The 14061-nt window shown below is 53.5% G+C and overlaps 3 protein-coding genes across 3 annotated transcripts; 1 reads left to right on the top strand and 2 right to left on the bottom strand.

Moving 5' to 3' along the window:
• Positions 1-1300: 1300 nt before the first annotated feature.
• On the top strand, positions 1301-2983 carry EAH_00033050 (hypothetical protein, conserved; the record flags this gene model as incomplete). Its single annotated transcript, XM_013395924.1, has 4 exons — positions 1301-1965; positions 2138-2365; positions 2576-2661; positions 2832-2983. The coding sequence occupies 4 exons, from the start codon at positions 1301-1303 to the stop codon at positions 2981-2983; spliced, it is 1131 nt and encodes a 376-aa protein (XP_013251378.1).
• Positions 2984-3328: 345 nt separating this feature from the next.
• On the bottom strand, positions 3329-9260 carry EAH_00033040 (hypothetical protein, conserved; the record flags this gene model as incomplete). The annotated part of the gene is made up of 9 exons (XM_013395923.1): positions 3329-3840; positions 4230-4266; positions 4542-4597; positions 4814-4934; positions 5214-6665; positions 6838-7198; positions 7613-7671; positions 7789-8639; positions 8825-9260. 9 exons carry the CDS (start codon positions 9258-9260, stop codon positions 3329-3331), a joined length of 3885 nt encoding a protein of 1294 aa, XP_013251377.1.
• Positions 9261-10898: 1638 nt separating this feature from the next.
• EAH_00033030 (tRNA nucleotidyltransferase, putative) lies at positions 10899-13022 on the bottom strand (the record flags this gene model as incomplete). The annotated part of the gene is made up of 2 exons (XM_013395922.1): positions 10899-10982; positions 11184-13022. 2 exons carry the CDS (start codon positions 13020-13022, stop codon positions 10899-10901), a joined length of 1923 nt encoding a protein of 640 aa, XP_013251376.1.
• Between the last annotated feature and the right edge of the window lie 1039 nt (positions 13023-14061).

The following is a 14061-nucleotide window of genomic DNA, read 5'->3' as shown; positions in this document are numbered from 1 at the left end:
ATATATATATATATATATATATATATATAGGTGTTAGTTAATATGCCTCAGAGGCACAGCCAACCCCAACCCCTTCGGGCTTAGGGGTTTTTATTATCAGGTTAGAAGCAGTCCTTCTTCAAAATATCTTTATTAAATACTAATATTGCATTATATTGTGTTGCTCTTCTATGGAATATGCCGCTAAGGGTTCATACGGGAGCCTATATAGTAATGTCTGTGCCCTACAGTCGCTGTTGCTGCAAACAAGTATTGTTAAGAGTGTAGCAGCGTCTCTACGCAGTCTTAGTTGATATATAAAGGCGTACTCAGCCTTACTAAGAGGTATTCATGCAGGGAGATGCGCATCAATCCTTTAGAGTATTAATACTACAGGCAAGTAAGGTTTTGTTGGGGCTGCATGCAGAGCTGACTTGCAGCATTTGTTGCAAAGAGGTAAATTCAAAGAAGCCCCATCCATCTTCTCTCTATCAGCCCCAGAAAGTTGGGGCTCTCTGTTTATTTTGTATGGAGATTAGAGGTTAAGTTATTAGCTGCCTTGTTAGAAATGGATAGCTTCTCATGCCTTTAGTGACAGACTTCTCTTTAATGATAAAAAACTTTTTATGTATATTAATCATATTTTTAAAACTTTATTATTACATTAATTGGAGTGTATTTACAAATATTTAAAGGAAAAAGGAAACAGAACCTTAACAATAGACATACGAGTAGTATTCCTACTCCCAGCTTTCTTTGTTTGTTAATATAATCAACTTCTACACATAAAACAAAATTATTAATATTTTGATTTTGACGGTTCATTTAAACTTTATTCTTGTCGTAATAGGCAGCTTCTTTCCTTTCACTGCGCCTGCAATATAAGAAATTCAACAAGCTGTACGTACACCCCAGGGTAGTTTTTGCGGCGATACTTCCAGTACTAAGCATTTAATAAAATAAAAATAATATGCATTAATTGAAATAGCCGCAGATTTGGAGTTAAAAGAAAAACTTTCTCTCCTGCATCTGTCTTCTTAGGTGTATGTACACTACGCCCTCCTTATCAGCCCCAATAACCAGCAGAACTTGCACAAGTTTTATTATATTTCTATCAATAGACAATTAAAATATATTTATTTTTTCATATATTTCATTTTAATGCTTCATCTAGCCTCCCCTTTCATACTTTGAGTTCATTGTATTAAGGAAGCCGCCCTACTGAAGGGGCCCCCCCCAGGGCTGCCTTGTCTTTATACCTTCTTAGCTGATTCTTCTGGGGGCCTCAGGGCCCCTCTGGGGCCCCCCATATCCTGAGAAGATGCAGCTGTTGCTGCGCCGTTCAGCAGGATCTCAAGGAATGCTGCTGGGTCTGTCATGGGGGGGCCCCTTGGGGGCCCCCCATCTAAGAAGGGCCCAGCTGGGGACCCCTCAGCCCACAGCCAGCAGGGTACCCCTCCGGGGGCCCCCTTCTTTAACCCGCCCTCCTCTGGCTTTATCTGCAGCAGCAGCTCTTCCCAGTTGCATGCGCGACAACAACGAGTTTGAAGCTGCGCCTGTAGGGGGCCCCCAGCAACAGAAGGAAAATATAGGGGCCCCTCTTTCCCCTCTTAAGCTGAATAGGGGCCCCCTGTGTCTTTCATGTGATATTTTTTCCAGTGTATCTTCCTTTAAGGGCCCAGAGGTGGTTCAGAGCCCCTCGCCTTTGGCTGCTGAGTTAAGGGGGCCGTTAGGGCCCCATAGGGGGCCCCTTGTGTCGCTGCATGCACATAAGGGGTCCCCTGGGGTTTGCTATCAGCGCCGCTTCTTTGGAGTTGGGGGAAGCTATGGATATGGGGCTTTCTTCAGGGGAGAAGCCGACGTGTATGCGAAAAGCAATGTGCAGCTGCAGCGGCTAGAAGAAGAAGGGGCCCCCAAGGGGGGCCCCATGACGATGAAGATGCCTGAGACCTTGGCTAAGCTTGTGGCGGAGGGAGCCCTACGCAGGTTCGACCTTTCAAACCCTAAACCCTAAACCCTAACACGTAGACCGCGGTTGTTTATAGGGGTTTTGGAGTTTCTAGAGGCTCGGTTGAGCTGTATATGCGTACAGCTGGAGGGAAGGAGGTTTAGGGTTTAGGGTTTAGGGTTTGAGGTTTTGGGGGTTTGTGCATCGTAGGCAACTGTCTCGTCCTGGGGTCTCCGTGTTTCATCATCATGTGCCGTATAAACCCAATAAATCTCTTGTGTTTCTCACCGCCACTACAAAAGAAGCAGGGGCCCCTGCTGCTGCTGCTGCTGTCTCGCTGGTGCAGCAGCGAGAAAGGGGTGTTGCTGCTCAGCTGATTCTCGATGGAAGGGGGGTGAAGGCCTACTTTGACCCAGATTGGCCTAACCTCATGGTCAGGTACATATAAACCCCAAACCCTAAACCCTAAACCCTCATATCCAAACCCTAAACCCTAAGCCCCCATTCCCAAACCCTAAACCCTTAGCGCGCCGCAAAACTGAGGCTCGCCCTCAAACTCTAAAAGCGTCTCTACAAGCGTAGGGCGCGAAGGCCTCGTGACTCGCTCTGCTGAGGGTTTAGGGTTTAGGGTTTAGGGTTTGCCTACAGGCTGGGAGTGGGTGTGAAGCCTTTGGCTCTGCGGCGACTAGCAGAGCAGTATGCAACAAAGGCCAAGATCTTCGTTGATAAGAGAGGTAAACCCTAAACCCTAAACCCTAAACCGTGCACAGCTGCAGTCCTTCATTATCATTCGGTCGGGGTGTGTTTCTTTCTCTCCACCGCAGCAACCCTCGCACTCTAAACCCTAAACCCTAAACCCTAAGCCCTAAACCCTCGTTTTAGGGTTTGTTGAGTACCCCTTCAGGTTTGCTGCTAACAATTCATGGGTGGGATAAACGCGCAGTCGGCACTCTAACGATGGAGCTGTACAGACACCTGAAAGCAAACCCTTATACAGGCAAAGGCGCCCGCATTGCTTTCTATCCAATCAACAAAAAAGTCCCAACTAAACGATAAACAAACACAAATACAAATCAACATAAGGAGACTCCTAAACGCCCACTAGGGGCCCCCAAGAGGCCCTCAAGAGGCACCCAAGAGTTCCTCAGGGGGCCCCCAAGGGGCCTCAAGGGGCCCCACAGAAGCCCTTAAGGGGCCCCCAAGGGGCCCCCAAGGGGCCTCAAGAGACCCCCAAGAGGCCCTCAAGGGGTTCCCAGGGGGCCTCAAGGGGTTACAAAGAGGCCCTAAAGGGGCCTCCAAGAGGCCCTCATGGGGCCCCCAAGGGGCCTCAAGGGGCCCCCAGTACCCTGTTAAGGCTGCATGAGGGCCCCCTTTGTGTCTTTATAAACCCCCCGCTGCGCGTTAAGTTGCTGCTGGTTCAATCGCCACAAAAGAGGTCTGCCTCTGCTTTTGCTGGAGGCCTCCCAGGTGAGAGGAGCTGCTGCTGAGGCCCTGCAGCTGCTGCAGCTTCCCAGTGCTTATACCTGTGATGGCCATGTAGAGGGCCCCCTGGGGCCCCCCTTCCTTCGGCAGCTGCTGCAGTTGCTGCTGCCGCTGCAACTGCTGCTGCAGCTGCAACAGCTGCTGCGCCAGCTCAGCTGCAGCAGCAACTTCTTGTTCCGACCCATAGGGGGAAGCGCGAAGGAGCTGGTCTAAGGCTGCATTGAGGCCCTGCGTTGCTGCTGTTGCTGCAGTTGTAGTTGCTGTTTCGGTTGCTGCTGCTGCTGCATCTGCATGGGCGCGTGGCTGTCCCGTGAGGGGCTTCACACACCTTAAGAGGCCCTGCAGCGCAGCCAGCAGCTCTGGGGGCCCCCCCTTCCCTGCTGGCTGCCTCTTGTTCTTTGTAGAATTAAGTAGAGGGGCCCATGCAGCAGCTGCATCACGTAGAGACAAGCAGCAAACGCAAAGGCCTCGCCTCCTCGCCCTCAGCAAACAAATGCAGAAAAAATGCAGATGAAGACAACAACAACTTGCAAAGAATAAGAGAAACAACAAAGAGAGACAAATAGAGAGATGCATGCGCAAAGACAAGCACAAACAGAGGTACACATACACCCCAACCAAACAAATCCATGGATGTATATACACCGCAAGAAGCAGCACGTAGCAATACCCATATGCACTCCGCACCAGCTGCCGCTGCTGCTGCGGCTGCTGCTGCTGCTGCTGCTTCATCTCCTTTGGGGCTGAGCTATAAGCGGGCCCCCTGTCTATGTATAAAGCCGCTGAAACATTTATATAGATCTGTCTATAATTCACTCACCCACATACAAAGCAGCCGACGCAGCCTCCTCATGGACCTGCAGAAGCAAATGCAACAGCAGCAGCAGCAACAGCAAATGCAACAGCAGCAGCAGCAAATGCATCCACAGCAGCAGCAAGTACAACTGCAGCAGCAGCAAATACAACGGCGGCAGCACATGCAACAAGAGCAGCAGCCAATGCAACAGCAGCACCAGCAAATGGAACAGCAGCAGCAGCAACAAATGTAACGGCAGGAGCATCAAATGCACCAGCTGCAGCAGAAAATGAAGCAGCAACTGCAGCAAATGCAGCAGCAACAGCTCCTCCTCACCTCAAGGGCGCAAGAGGAGACAGTTTTCTTTTGTGCGGCCGATGGGTTGAGGGCCCCTGCAGCACAAACTTAAACGCAAGTCAATCAAAGGCCTTCAGACAAACAGAAGCAGCAGCAGCAGAGGTAGCAGCAGCAGCAGCAGCAGAGGTAGCAGCACTAGCAGAGGTAGTAGCAGCAGAAGCAGCAGCAATAGAGGTAGCAGCACCAGAGGAAGCAGCAGCAGCAGCAGCACAGACGGCTTCAGCGGCAGATGAAGCAGCAGCAACTTATACCTCCTTCCTGTGTCTCCTGCTGCTGCTCCGACTGCCCACAGCCCCATGAAGCCTCACACTGCAGCAGGGCCCCCAGGGCCCCCAGCCACTTCGCTTGTGTTCTTAAAGAGAGGGATTCTACCTGCAGCAACAGCAACATAGCAGCAGCAGCAGCACAGCAGCAGCAGCAGCACAGAAGCAGCAACACCACAGCAGCAGCACAACAGCAGCAGCAAGACGCAATTGCCCCGACATGAACGATCCAGCAACGAGGCCGCTTCTGGGGGCCCCCTTAGTTTTGCAGGGGCCTCCCCGGATAGCCGCCAGCTCTAATTAATACCCTAAAGCGCTGCTGCTGCTGCTGCTGCCAAAAAAGCAATGCAACACAAAAAGAAAGGGGAAAGGGGCCCCAGAGACATACGGAGCTCAAGCTAGAAGAAGGGGGGCCCCCCAGCAGCAAGCGGAACTCCCGCAGACATCGTGCTGCACTTGTTGCAAACGCAGCAGCAGCAGCAGCAGCAGCAGGTGCTGCTGCTGCTCCTTTATCTGCTGCTGCTTCCCAAGCAGAAGAAAGAGCTCCTTCATTTTGCTGGGGGTCCCTGTGGGGCCCCACACCACCTGCTCTGCCCCCTGCAAAGCGATAGATGCAGCAGCAAACGGCCACCAAGAGGCCCTCCAGAGACACCCCAGGGTGGGGCCCCCGCTGCAGCGCGCTGCATGCAGCCAGCAGCAAATGCCCCGCTGCTGCTTCCAGCCCCATAAAGGCAGACTGGGCCTCAAACTGCTGCACCGCAGCAACAGGGGGGCCCCTAGAGGGGCCCCCAACGGGGGCCCCCATCAGATGTTCTGCTGCGTCTGCCAAGGCGTGCGCCCCTTGAATGAGGGCAGAAGCAGACAGCAGCGGCGCTGCCGCAGCAGCGCGCACCTGATGTACGACAGAGAGAAGCAGCCGGTGGGCCCTCTTAATGCTCTCCTGCAACGTAGGCAGCTGTTCCTGCTGCTGCTGTTGCTGTTGCTGTTGTTGCCGCTGCTGCTGCAGCAGCCTCGAGAGGGCCCACGCAAGCGCCTCTGCTGCAGCAAGGGCCCCCGCTGTAGGCACCGTTGCTGTCTGCACTTCACGTTGGGGGCCCTCCGGGTCCTCAAGGTAATCAAATGGTTTAGGAGGGTTGGTGGCCCCTTGGGGCCCCCCATCTCGGTAGCAGTTTAAGTGCATCATCCACGCACTGAAACGCACAGAGAGGTGGGCCCCCCCGTCAGTGCTGCTTGCTGCTGCAGGCAGCAGGTGGGGCTGCTGCAGCAGCAGCGCCTCCGCAGGGGCCTCAGGGCCCCCCTTTAGGGGGGGCAGAGATGCGTCTAGCTGCTGCAGGAGATATTGAAGCTGATGGCTGCTTAAAAGTGCTGCTTGGGGCCCCCCTGGGGCCCCCAAAGGCGGCGAGCAGCGCACAGCACAGAGAGCCCCCGCTGCTGTTTCCTCTGCATAGACAGGGGGGCCCCTGAGCTCCTGAGGGCCCTGCAGCAGCAGCAACCCCTCAGCAGCAGATGAGGGGCCCCACACCTCGTGCAGCACCGGCAGCAGCCAAGCGGGGGGCCCCCCACGAGCCTCGCGATACGCGCAACTTACCAACACCCACAGGGCCTCTTCCAGGGTAAACTTGGGGCCCTGGGGGCCCCCCTCTGCTGCAGCCAGAGGGCCCCCCTCTGCTGCAGAGTGGGGGCCCCCTTCTGGCGGGGAGAGGGAGCCCCCCAAGGGGCCCCTAAAGAGGAGATCAAGGCACTGCTGCGCTGCTGCAAGCGGAGCAGCAGAGGCCCCCGACCCGACGGAGCAGCAGCAAAGTAGAAGCTGCAGCAGCGCGCCTCGTGGAAGGGAGGAAAGCTGCAGCAGCACAAGCAGCAGCAACAACAGCAGCAGCAGCAAATGCAGAGGCAGCAGCAGGACGACTCTCAACTCAAGGGACGAAATGCGGACAGCAATTGGTGCTACATTCCCGATACTGGAGAACCTAGGGTTTAGGGTTTAGGGTTTAGGGTTTGCAGGTGGGTCCCACCTCAGGGGCCTCCAGATCCTTAGTTATGACTTCTAGTAGCCGCCTAGAGGCAAACCCGAGGCCCCCCCCTGTCTCTGGGGGCCCCCCTCCTGCTGCTGCAAGGGGGCCGTGCAAATCAGTAGCAGCAAAGGGGGGCCCTACTGGGGGCCCCCTAGTGTGATGCAACGGAGCCCGCAGGGCCCCCTGTCGCTGCAGGCTCAGCGCGAAGGGCTGCAGCACCTGCAGCACCCGCAAGGTCAGGGCCCCTCCCTTTTGGGGGGCCCCCTCTTCAGCAGCAGCTGTAGCGGGGGGCCCCCACAAGGCCGAGCAGCAGCGGTCAAACGCATGCAGAGCGACCACCTGCAGCACCCCGAGGCCTTTCCTGCGCAACCCCACAAAACAAACAGCAGCAGCGCAGCAGCAATGCAGCAGCAGTGCATCAGCAGCGCAGCAGCAGCGCATCAGCAGGTCATAGAAAACACAACATAAAAAGACATTCGCAGCCAACAAGGGCACATCATCAGTCAACCAGGGGGCCCTCTAGAGGGGCCCCCTAAGGCGGCCTCTAGGGGGGCCCCCTAAGGGATAAGGAAACCTTTTAGGGGCCCCTAAGGGGGCCCCCGTTAAGATGTTTAGGGTTTATTCTTTGAGTCTGCCGTTGATGATGCAATGTGCATGCCTTAAAAACCCTCAACCCTTTTGAAAGAAACGAGCGCACTCCCTTAAACCCTAAACTCTAAACCCTAAACCCTAAACCCTAAACCCTCGTTTCAGTGTTTATTATTTGCTGACTTACGTTGGAACACAAACAGCAAACGCCGTCGCGAGGGTCCCGAGTTCCTCCAGCGGCATGTGCTGCAAACACACAGCCCTTCAAACCCTAAACCCTAAACCCTAAACCCTAAACCCTAAACCCTAAACTCTCCGCTGGACCTGATTGCTGCTGCAGGGGGCCCATATCGTTCGTCTCACCGGCAGGTGGGGGAGGGCAGCATCAAAAATGAGTTCAAAGAGCTGCTGCTGCTGCAGAGCCCTCAGGCCTCTCTCTGCAGCAGCAGCAGCTGCTGCTGCTCTTGCTGCCTCTTCTACAAGAAGCTGGTGGTGCTCCTGTTGGTGCTCTCCTGCTGCTGCTGCAGCAGCAGCAGCAGCGTTCGCCTGCAGCGACAAACTGCGTGCTTCCTGGAGGCTGCAGTGGTGCTGCTGCTGCAGCGCACGGGTGTGTTGCTGCAGCAGCAGCAGCAACTGCAGCAGCTGCTGCCTCTGGAAGGACCTCAAGATATTCTTTGCTCTTTCTACTAAAGCCTCATACGCTTCGGGGCACAGCGTCTCCATCAAAGGCGAAGCAGAAGCACTCCCTCTGTCTGTCTCTAGCCCCAAAGAAGTGCTCTGGGGGCCGCTTGGGGGGCCCCCAGAGGGGCCCCCAGAGAAGGTGTTTTGCTTTTGTTGAGGCTCTGCTTTAAGCCCTAAAGCCCTATGTGGCTGCTGGAGCGTCTGCAGCAGCTGCTGCTTGTTAAGAAGAGCTATGGGCTTAGGTATATCGAGGCCCTGTACATACACCTTAAGGCGTTTGTCTTCAAGCCTCTCCAAGGTGGCCCCCTCTGGGGCCCCACCAGAGGGGGCCCCTAGGGGCCCCCCTGGATCTGAAGCCCAGGGGCCCCCCGAAAGCCATGCCCAATCTGCATCGAATTCCTCTGTTATCCCCAACCTCCAATCAGAGCGGCCCTCAGAAAAGAAAGAGGGTACTGATGAGGGGGCCCCTGGGGGCCCCCGGTCGCCCTCTTCCTGCCGTGGTGCATCGAGGCCCCTGGGGGCCCCCGGTCGCCCTCTTCCTGCCGTGGTGCATCGAATACACAAAGGGGCAAAGCGTGCTGCTCCGGCTGCTGCTGCTGCTGCTCCTGCTGCCTCAGCTGCTGAATCTGCATGTCTTGAATGGGTACGCTGCTGTGAGATTCTTCTAGGGGGCCCCTGCTGGTGGCAGGGGCCCCAGGGCCCAACAGGCGGCGCGTACACCGGGGGCCCCCGGGCCCCGTTACTTCCGACTCAACAAGCAGCCAGTGTGGGGCCCCCTGTGCCTTTTGCTGTTCTTCTTTAAGTGCAGCTTCATCGAGATCTGGGCGAGGAAATCGCGCGTACGACGCTTGGGGGCCCCCAGGGGCCCCCCAAAGCCCTCCCTTGGGGGCCCCCCCTGGAGGCTTTCCCCTATTGGAGGCGGGTGGGGGGCCCCTGGCCTCTGTTCGGACCTCCTTGCTCCTGCGGGGGCCCCCAGTGCGGGCCTGGGGGGCCCCCTGGGGGGGCCCCCCTGGGGCCCCCTGGGGGCCCCCTCTGCTTCTTCCCTGGCTATGGAAAGCCCTGGGGGGCCCCACAGAAGCGAAGGCGAGCCGACGAAAGCAGCGAGGGGGGCCCCTCACAGCCCAGGGGACCCCCGAGATATATTGAAACAGCATGGGGCCCCCTCCCCTTTTCGCTGGTTAGAGGGGCCCCCTTTATTGAAACGTTTGTGCAAATGGAGTCAGATGAAGGGCCTTTATTCAAGGCCGAAGAGAGAAAGAAGAAGAAATCATCCGTAGGGGCCCCCTTGAGAGATGTAGTAAGGGGCCCCCTTGCTGCTGCTGCTGCTGCTGCTACCCCCCAAACAGTATCTTCTTCTTATACAAGCAAACACAGAGGCCCTTTGTTCTTATCCGCATCAAAACAAACAAAAATAAAGAAGTAAATATACAACGAAGTTGTCTTCAAAGGCAGCAAAAACAAGCCCTTAAAAAGAGAGGCAGGGGCCCCCGGGGGGCCCCCAACGTCGATACTGCTGAGGGGCCCCCAAAGAAGTGTAAGTCACCTGAATTCTTTCTTCTTTATATATGAAAACAATTATATATATAGCTAAAATTAATCTTTTATTGAGACCGATTAGTTGTCTGTGGTGTGTACTTCTATATACTTCTACAGGCAGGATAGAACAGACACATACATCCGCGTGTATATATATATATATATATACATATATATATATATATATATATATATATATGCATACCTATATGCATGCATGTGTGTATACATAATATGTACGCACACACATTTCTAGATATATCCACCTAGCATTCATATATATATATATATTTTTTTTTTATTAAAGTATATTTATATATATGTAGCGGAGGTGAATGCATATATACATATATCATAGCCTCTGATTGTCTAGTAAGAGGTGAGTAGAAGAATGCATAGAGGAGGCCTTGTTAATAGAGGGGTCCTGGGGGGCCCCCTTGTACCCCCGGTCTCATTTTATAGAATGGGGGGCCCCTCTTGTGTGGCTGTCTGAGAGGGAAGAAGTTTCTCTTATACTATCATACAAATGCAGCAGCAGCAGCTGCTGCTGCTGCTGTAGCAATTGCTTCTGCTGCTGCCACAGACCTGCCAGCGAGCTGCCCAGCGGATGCGCTCTAGGGTTTAGGGTTTGCTGCCCCGCTAGCGGAGGAAAGCCTCCCTTCCCTCAGGCCGCCGTTGATTAGGGTTTAGGGTTTAGGGCTTCAAAGGCTGTTTCTCTTGTTGAATATATCTGCAAGAGGTTACCCATTCGGGCGCAGCAGTACACCCCACAGAGCAGCACTGCGCCTAAACCCTAAACCCTAAACCCTGAATAATGAACTCTACACCCTAAACCCTAAACCCTAAGACCTAATATCCAAGTGCATCGGATTACGCATTAAATGTTTTCAACAAAAGCCAACGAGGAGGTTCCTCAAAAAAAAGCCCCGCCAGCTCAACCCTTAGCAGGCTTAAGGGGCAGCCTAAACCCTAAACCCTAAACCCTAAACCCTGAAGAATAAGCCCTTTTATCAGCCTTTCTTTCCTGCGGTCTGATGGAGACACCGCAAATGCTGCAGACACTCCGCTGCTGTCTTCCCCGGGTTGGCCAACTGCCACAGGCGCTACACACAGCACAGCAGCACATCACCGAAACCCTAAACCCTAAACCCTAAACCCTAAATCTAAGCAACGCTTCCAGACAACCCTTTAGGCCTTATATAAATATATATATATATATATTATACATTTATACATATTATATATATTATATTTATTTATTCTTCTACAAGAACACACACCTGCTGCTCCATCATAGCCCCCAACTCGACCCCCGAAAGGCCTGGGATGGCTGCCGCCACCTGTACGCATGCAGCAGCAGCAGCAGCAGCAGCAGCAGCGATTGCAGTTGTAGCAGCAGCAGCAGCAATTGTAGTTGCAGCAACATCCGCGGCCCTTCAGATCCGAAAACCAAAGCGCAGCAGCGCTACGCAGTACAAGGCACACTACTAGCAGCAGCAGAAGCAGCAGCAGCACGCGCAGCAGCAGCAGCAGCAGCAAACCTCTTTCCCGTTGCAGAGCGGCTGCAGACGCCACACATCATGAAGATCGAGGGCTTCAACTGTCTCCTTGAGGTACAGCAGGCGGCGGAGTGTCTCCTTTGCTGTCTCTTCTTTGGAGAGGAGGAGATAGTCGAGGTCTTCTATGGACACTTCAGCAGCAATTTCATCTGCTGCTGCTGCTGCTGCAGTTGTCTCTCCACCAAGAAGCTCTTTTTCTCTATCCAGGCCACACGCCTTCTTCTGCTCTTTAAGGCATTCAACTTCATTGCCTCTCTTATTCTGTCGCAATTGCTGCTGCGCTTCTGTCTCCTGTGCTGCTGCTGCTGCTGCTGCTGCTGCAGCTGCGCAGCGCCCCCCAGTCACTGCTGCGTGTGCTGCAGCAACTGCTGCTGCAGCGTCGCTGCTGATCAAAGCCCCCAGGGTTTCTGCTGCTGCTAAGAGGATGGCCTCCTTCCAATGGGGCCCGACGTCACGTATCAACAGCCCCAGACGGACCCTCTGCTGCTGCTGCTGCTGCTGTTGCTGCTGCTGCTGCTGCAGGGTTGCTTCTTCGTCTGCTGCTGCTCGCAGCAGCGCTGCATGCCGTACAAAGTCTTCTGTTGCTGCTGCATCAGCATTGGGGAGCTTCCAAGCAGCAGCAACAATGTCTCCTTCTAGGGGCCGCACACGCGGGGCAGTTGGAGACACCGCAAGGAGACACTTCAGCGGATGCAGCACAGCAGCAAACAGCAGCTGGCGCAGTGCGTTGTCCCCCTCCTTCATCTCAACTCCTCTACTCAAACCTTCATACAACTCCGTCATTTCAGCAGTTCCTGCCGCTGCTGCTGCAGCCTGCTGCTGCTGCTGCTGCTGCTGTTGCTGTTGCTGCTGGAGCTTCCGCACCAGCAGCCGCCGAGCAACTAGGTGTCTCAGAGCCAGCAGAGTCGACGCTCCAAGAGGCCCCACACTGCTGCACTCAGTGCTGGGATCGACGGGATCGTGTTCCCTTTTAAGCTCTTCAGCGAGGGCCTTGAGGCCCTTTCGTGCTTTGCTGCTCTCGCAGGATAGCCCCATACCCTCAGGGTGTCTGTACACCTCATGATCTGCAGGCAGCGCAGTCACTGTACCCCACACTTGCAGCTGCAGCAACAGCAGCATGCCTCTCAAAGCGCCCTTTAGAGGGCCTTCCAGCAGCTTCCTCTGCTGCTCCTGAAGAAGCAAAGCAGCATCTGCTGCTGCATTTGGTGCTGCTGCAGCTGCAGGCGTGGCTGCGGGTGCAGCAGCTGGTGCTGCTGCTGTTCCTGCAGCAGCTGGTGCTGCTGCTGCTGCAGCAGCAGCAGTTGGTGCTGCTGCAGCAGGCGCTCTAGTTTGTGTTCTGGTGGATACGGAGAACATTTTTTTGATTTCAATGCCGACGCGCTCCTTGGAGACCTTATGTCTTAATGCTGCATGCACGTCTGCTGCTGCAGCAGCAGCAGCAAGGCTGCGTTCAAGACGGAAGTTGAGAGCAGCAGCAAATCGAATGGCCCGCAGTAGACGCAGGGGATCTTCTTCGAGTGTCTCCTTAGGGACAGGTGCAGCAGCACGTAAGAGACAGTTATTAATATCGGCGACGCCCCTTTCATTCCAGTCTTCTACTTCTTTTGTCTTTAAATTATAAAACAAAGAATTGCAGCAAAAGTCTCTTCTTTGAGCGTCTTGTAGCGGTGTGCCGAAGGGCGTACTGGTGGGGATCCTGCTACCGCCGCCGCTGCTGCTGCTGCTGCTGCTGCTGTTGTTGCTGCTGCTGTTGCTGGGGGTGGAGGTATATGTCTCTTGTCTTAGATGAACAAAATCAATAGAAAATGAGTGGATACGCATCGTAACTGTCTCTAAATGTTTGCTCTGCTCTACATTCTTAGATATTACTCCGAAGCCCCTTGGCCCTTCGCCTCTCTTCTCAAGCCACCTAAGAAACAAAATTACTATTTATTAATATTAATAAACAAATGTAAATAAATATACACATTAATAAATAATTATATAAGGCATAAGGAACGCGAGGGAGAGACGGAGGAAGAAAAGGAGACAGAGAAGGAGACAGAAAAAACAGAGTTAAAAAAGATGTGACAGAGAAGCGTATACATATATACATATATATATATATATATTTATATATATATATATATATATATGTATACATATATACGCATATAAAGAGAGAAAGAAAAAGAGCAACAGACAAAGAAACAAAGATAGAGACAGACACAGAGACAGAGACAGAGAGAGACAGACAGAGGCAGAAACAGAGACACACACAGAGACAGAGATAGAGACAGAGACAGAGACAAAGAGAGAGGACAGTGAGAAAGAGACAGGGGCAGTAATAAATAAAAAGGAAGAGAGACACAAAGAAACAGAAACAAAGACAAAGACAAACGGAGAGATACAAAGACAGAAACAAAAAGACATAAAAAAACAGACACACGCAGCAGCCACATACAAACAAAATACGAATACAGGAAGCAGCAACGACGTGGTTCCAAAGCAGCAGCAGCAACAACAGCAGCAACAGCAGCAGCAGCAGCAACAGCAGCAGCAGCAGCAACAACAGCAGCAGCAACAACAGCAACAGCAGCAGCAACAGCAGCAACAGCAGCAACATACTTAACGAGTACAGTGGCGAACTGCAGGCCTGAGAGACAGTCGATTGCAATGTCGATGTCAGTAGAAGGAATGTCGAGCAACTTATCCCGCACCCAACCACCTGCTGCTCGCAGCACTGCAGCAGCAGCAGCAGCAGCAACAACAGCAGCAGCAGCTTATCCATTCATGACGCAGCAATGCAATTAGAAAAAACAGAAGGAAAAACAGCAGCAGCTGCCGTTGCGACGGCACATGAGCAAGCAGAGATGCAGCA

Source organism: Eimeria acervulina, genomic scaffold, assembly GCF_000499425.1.
Source record: "Eimeria acervulina Houghton genomic scaffold, Eah_scaff326, whole genome shotgun sequence".
Classification (NCBI taxonomy): domain Eukaryota; phylum Apicomplexa; class Conoidasida; order Eucoccidiorida; family Eimeriidae; genus Eimeria; species Eimeria acervulina.
The sequence above is the reverse complement of the archived record's forward strand: the minus strand, read 5'-3'. Positions and strand labels throughout refer to the sequence as shown.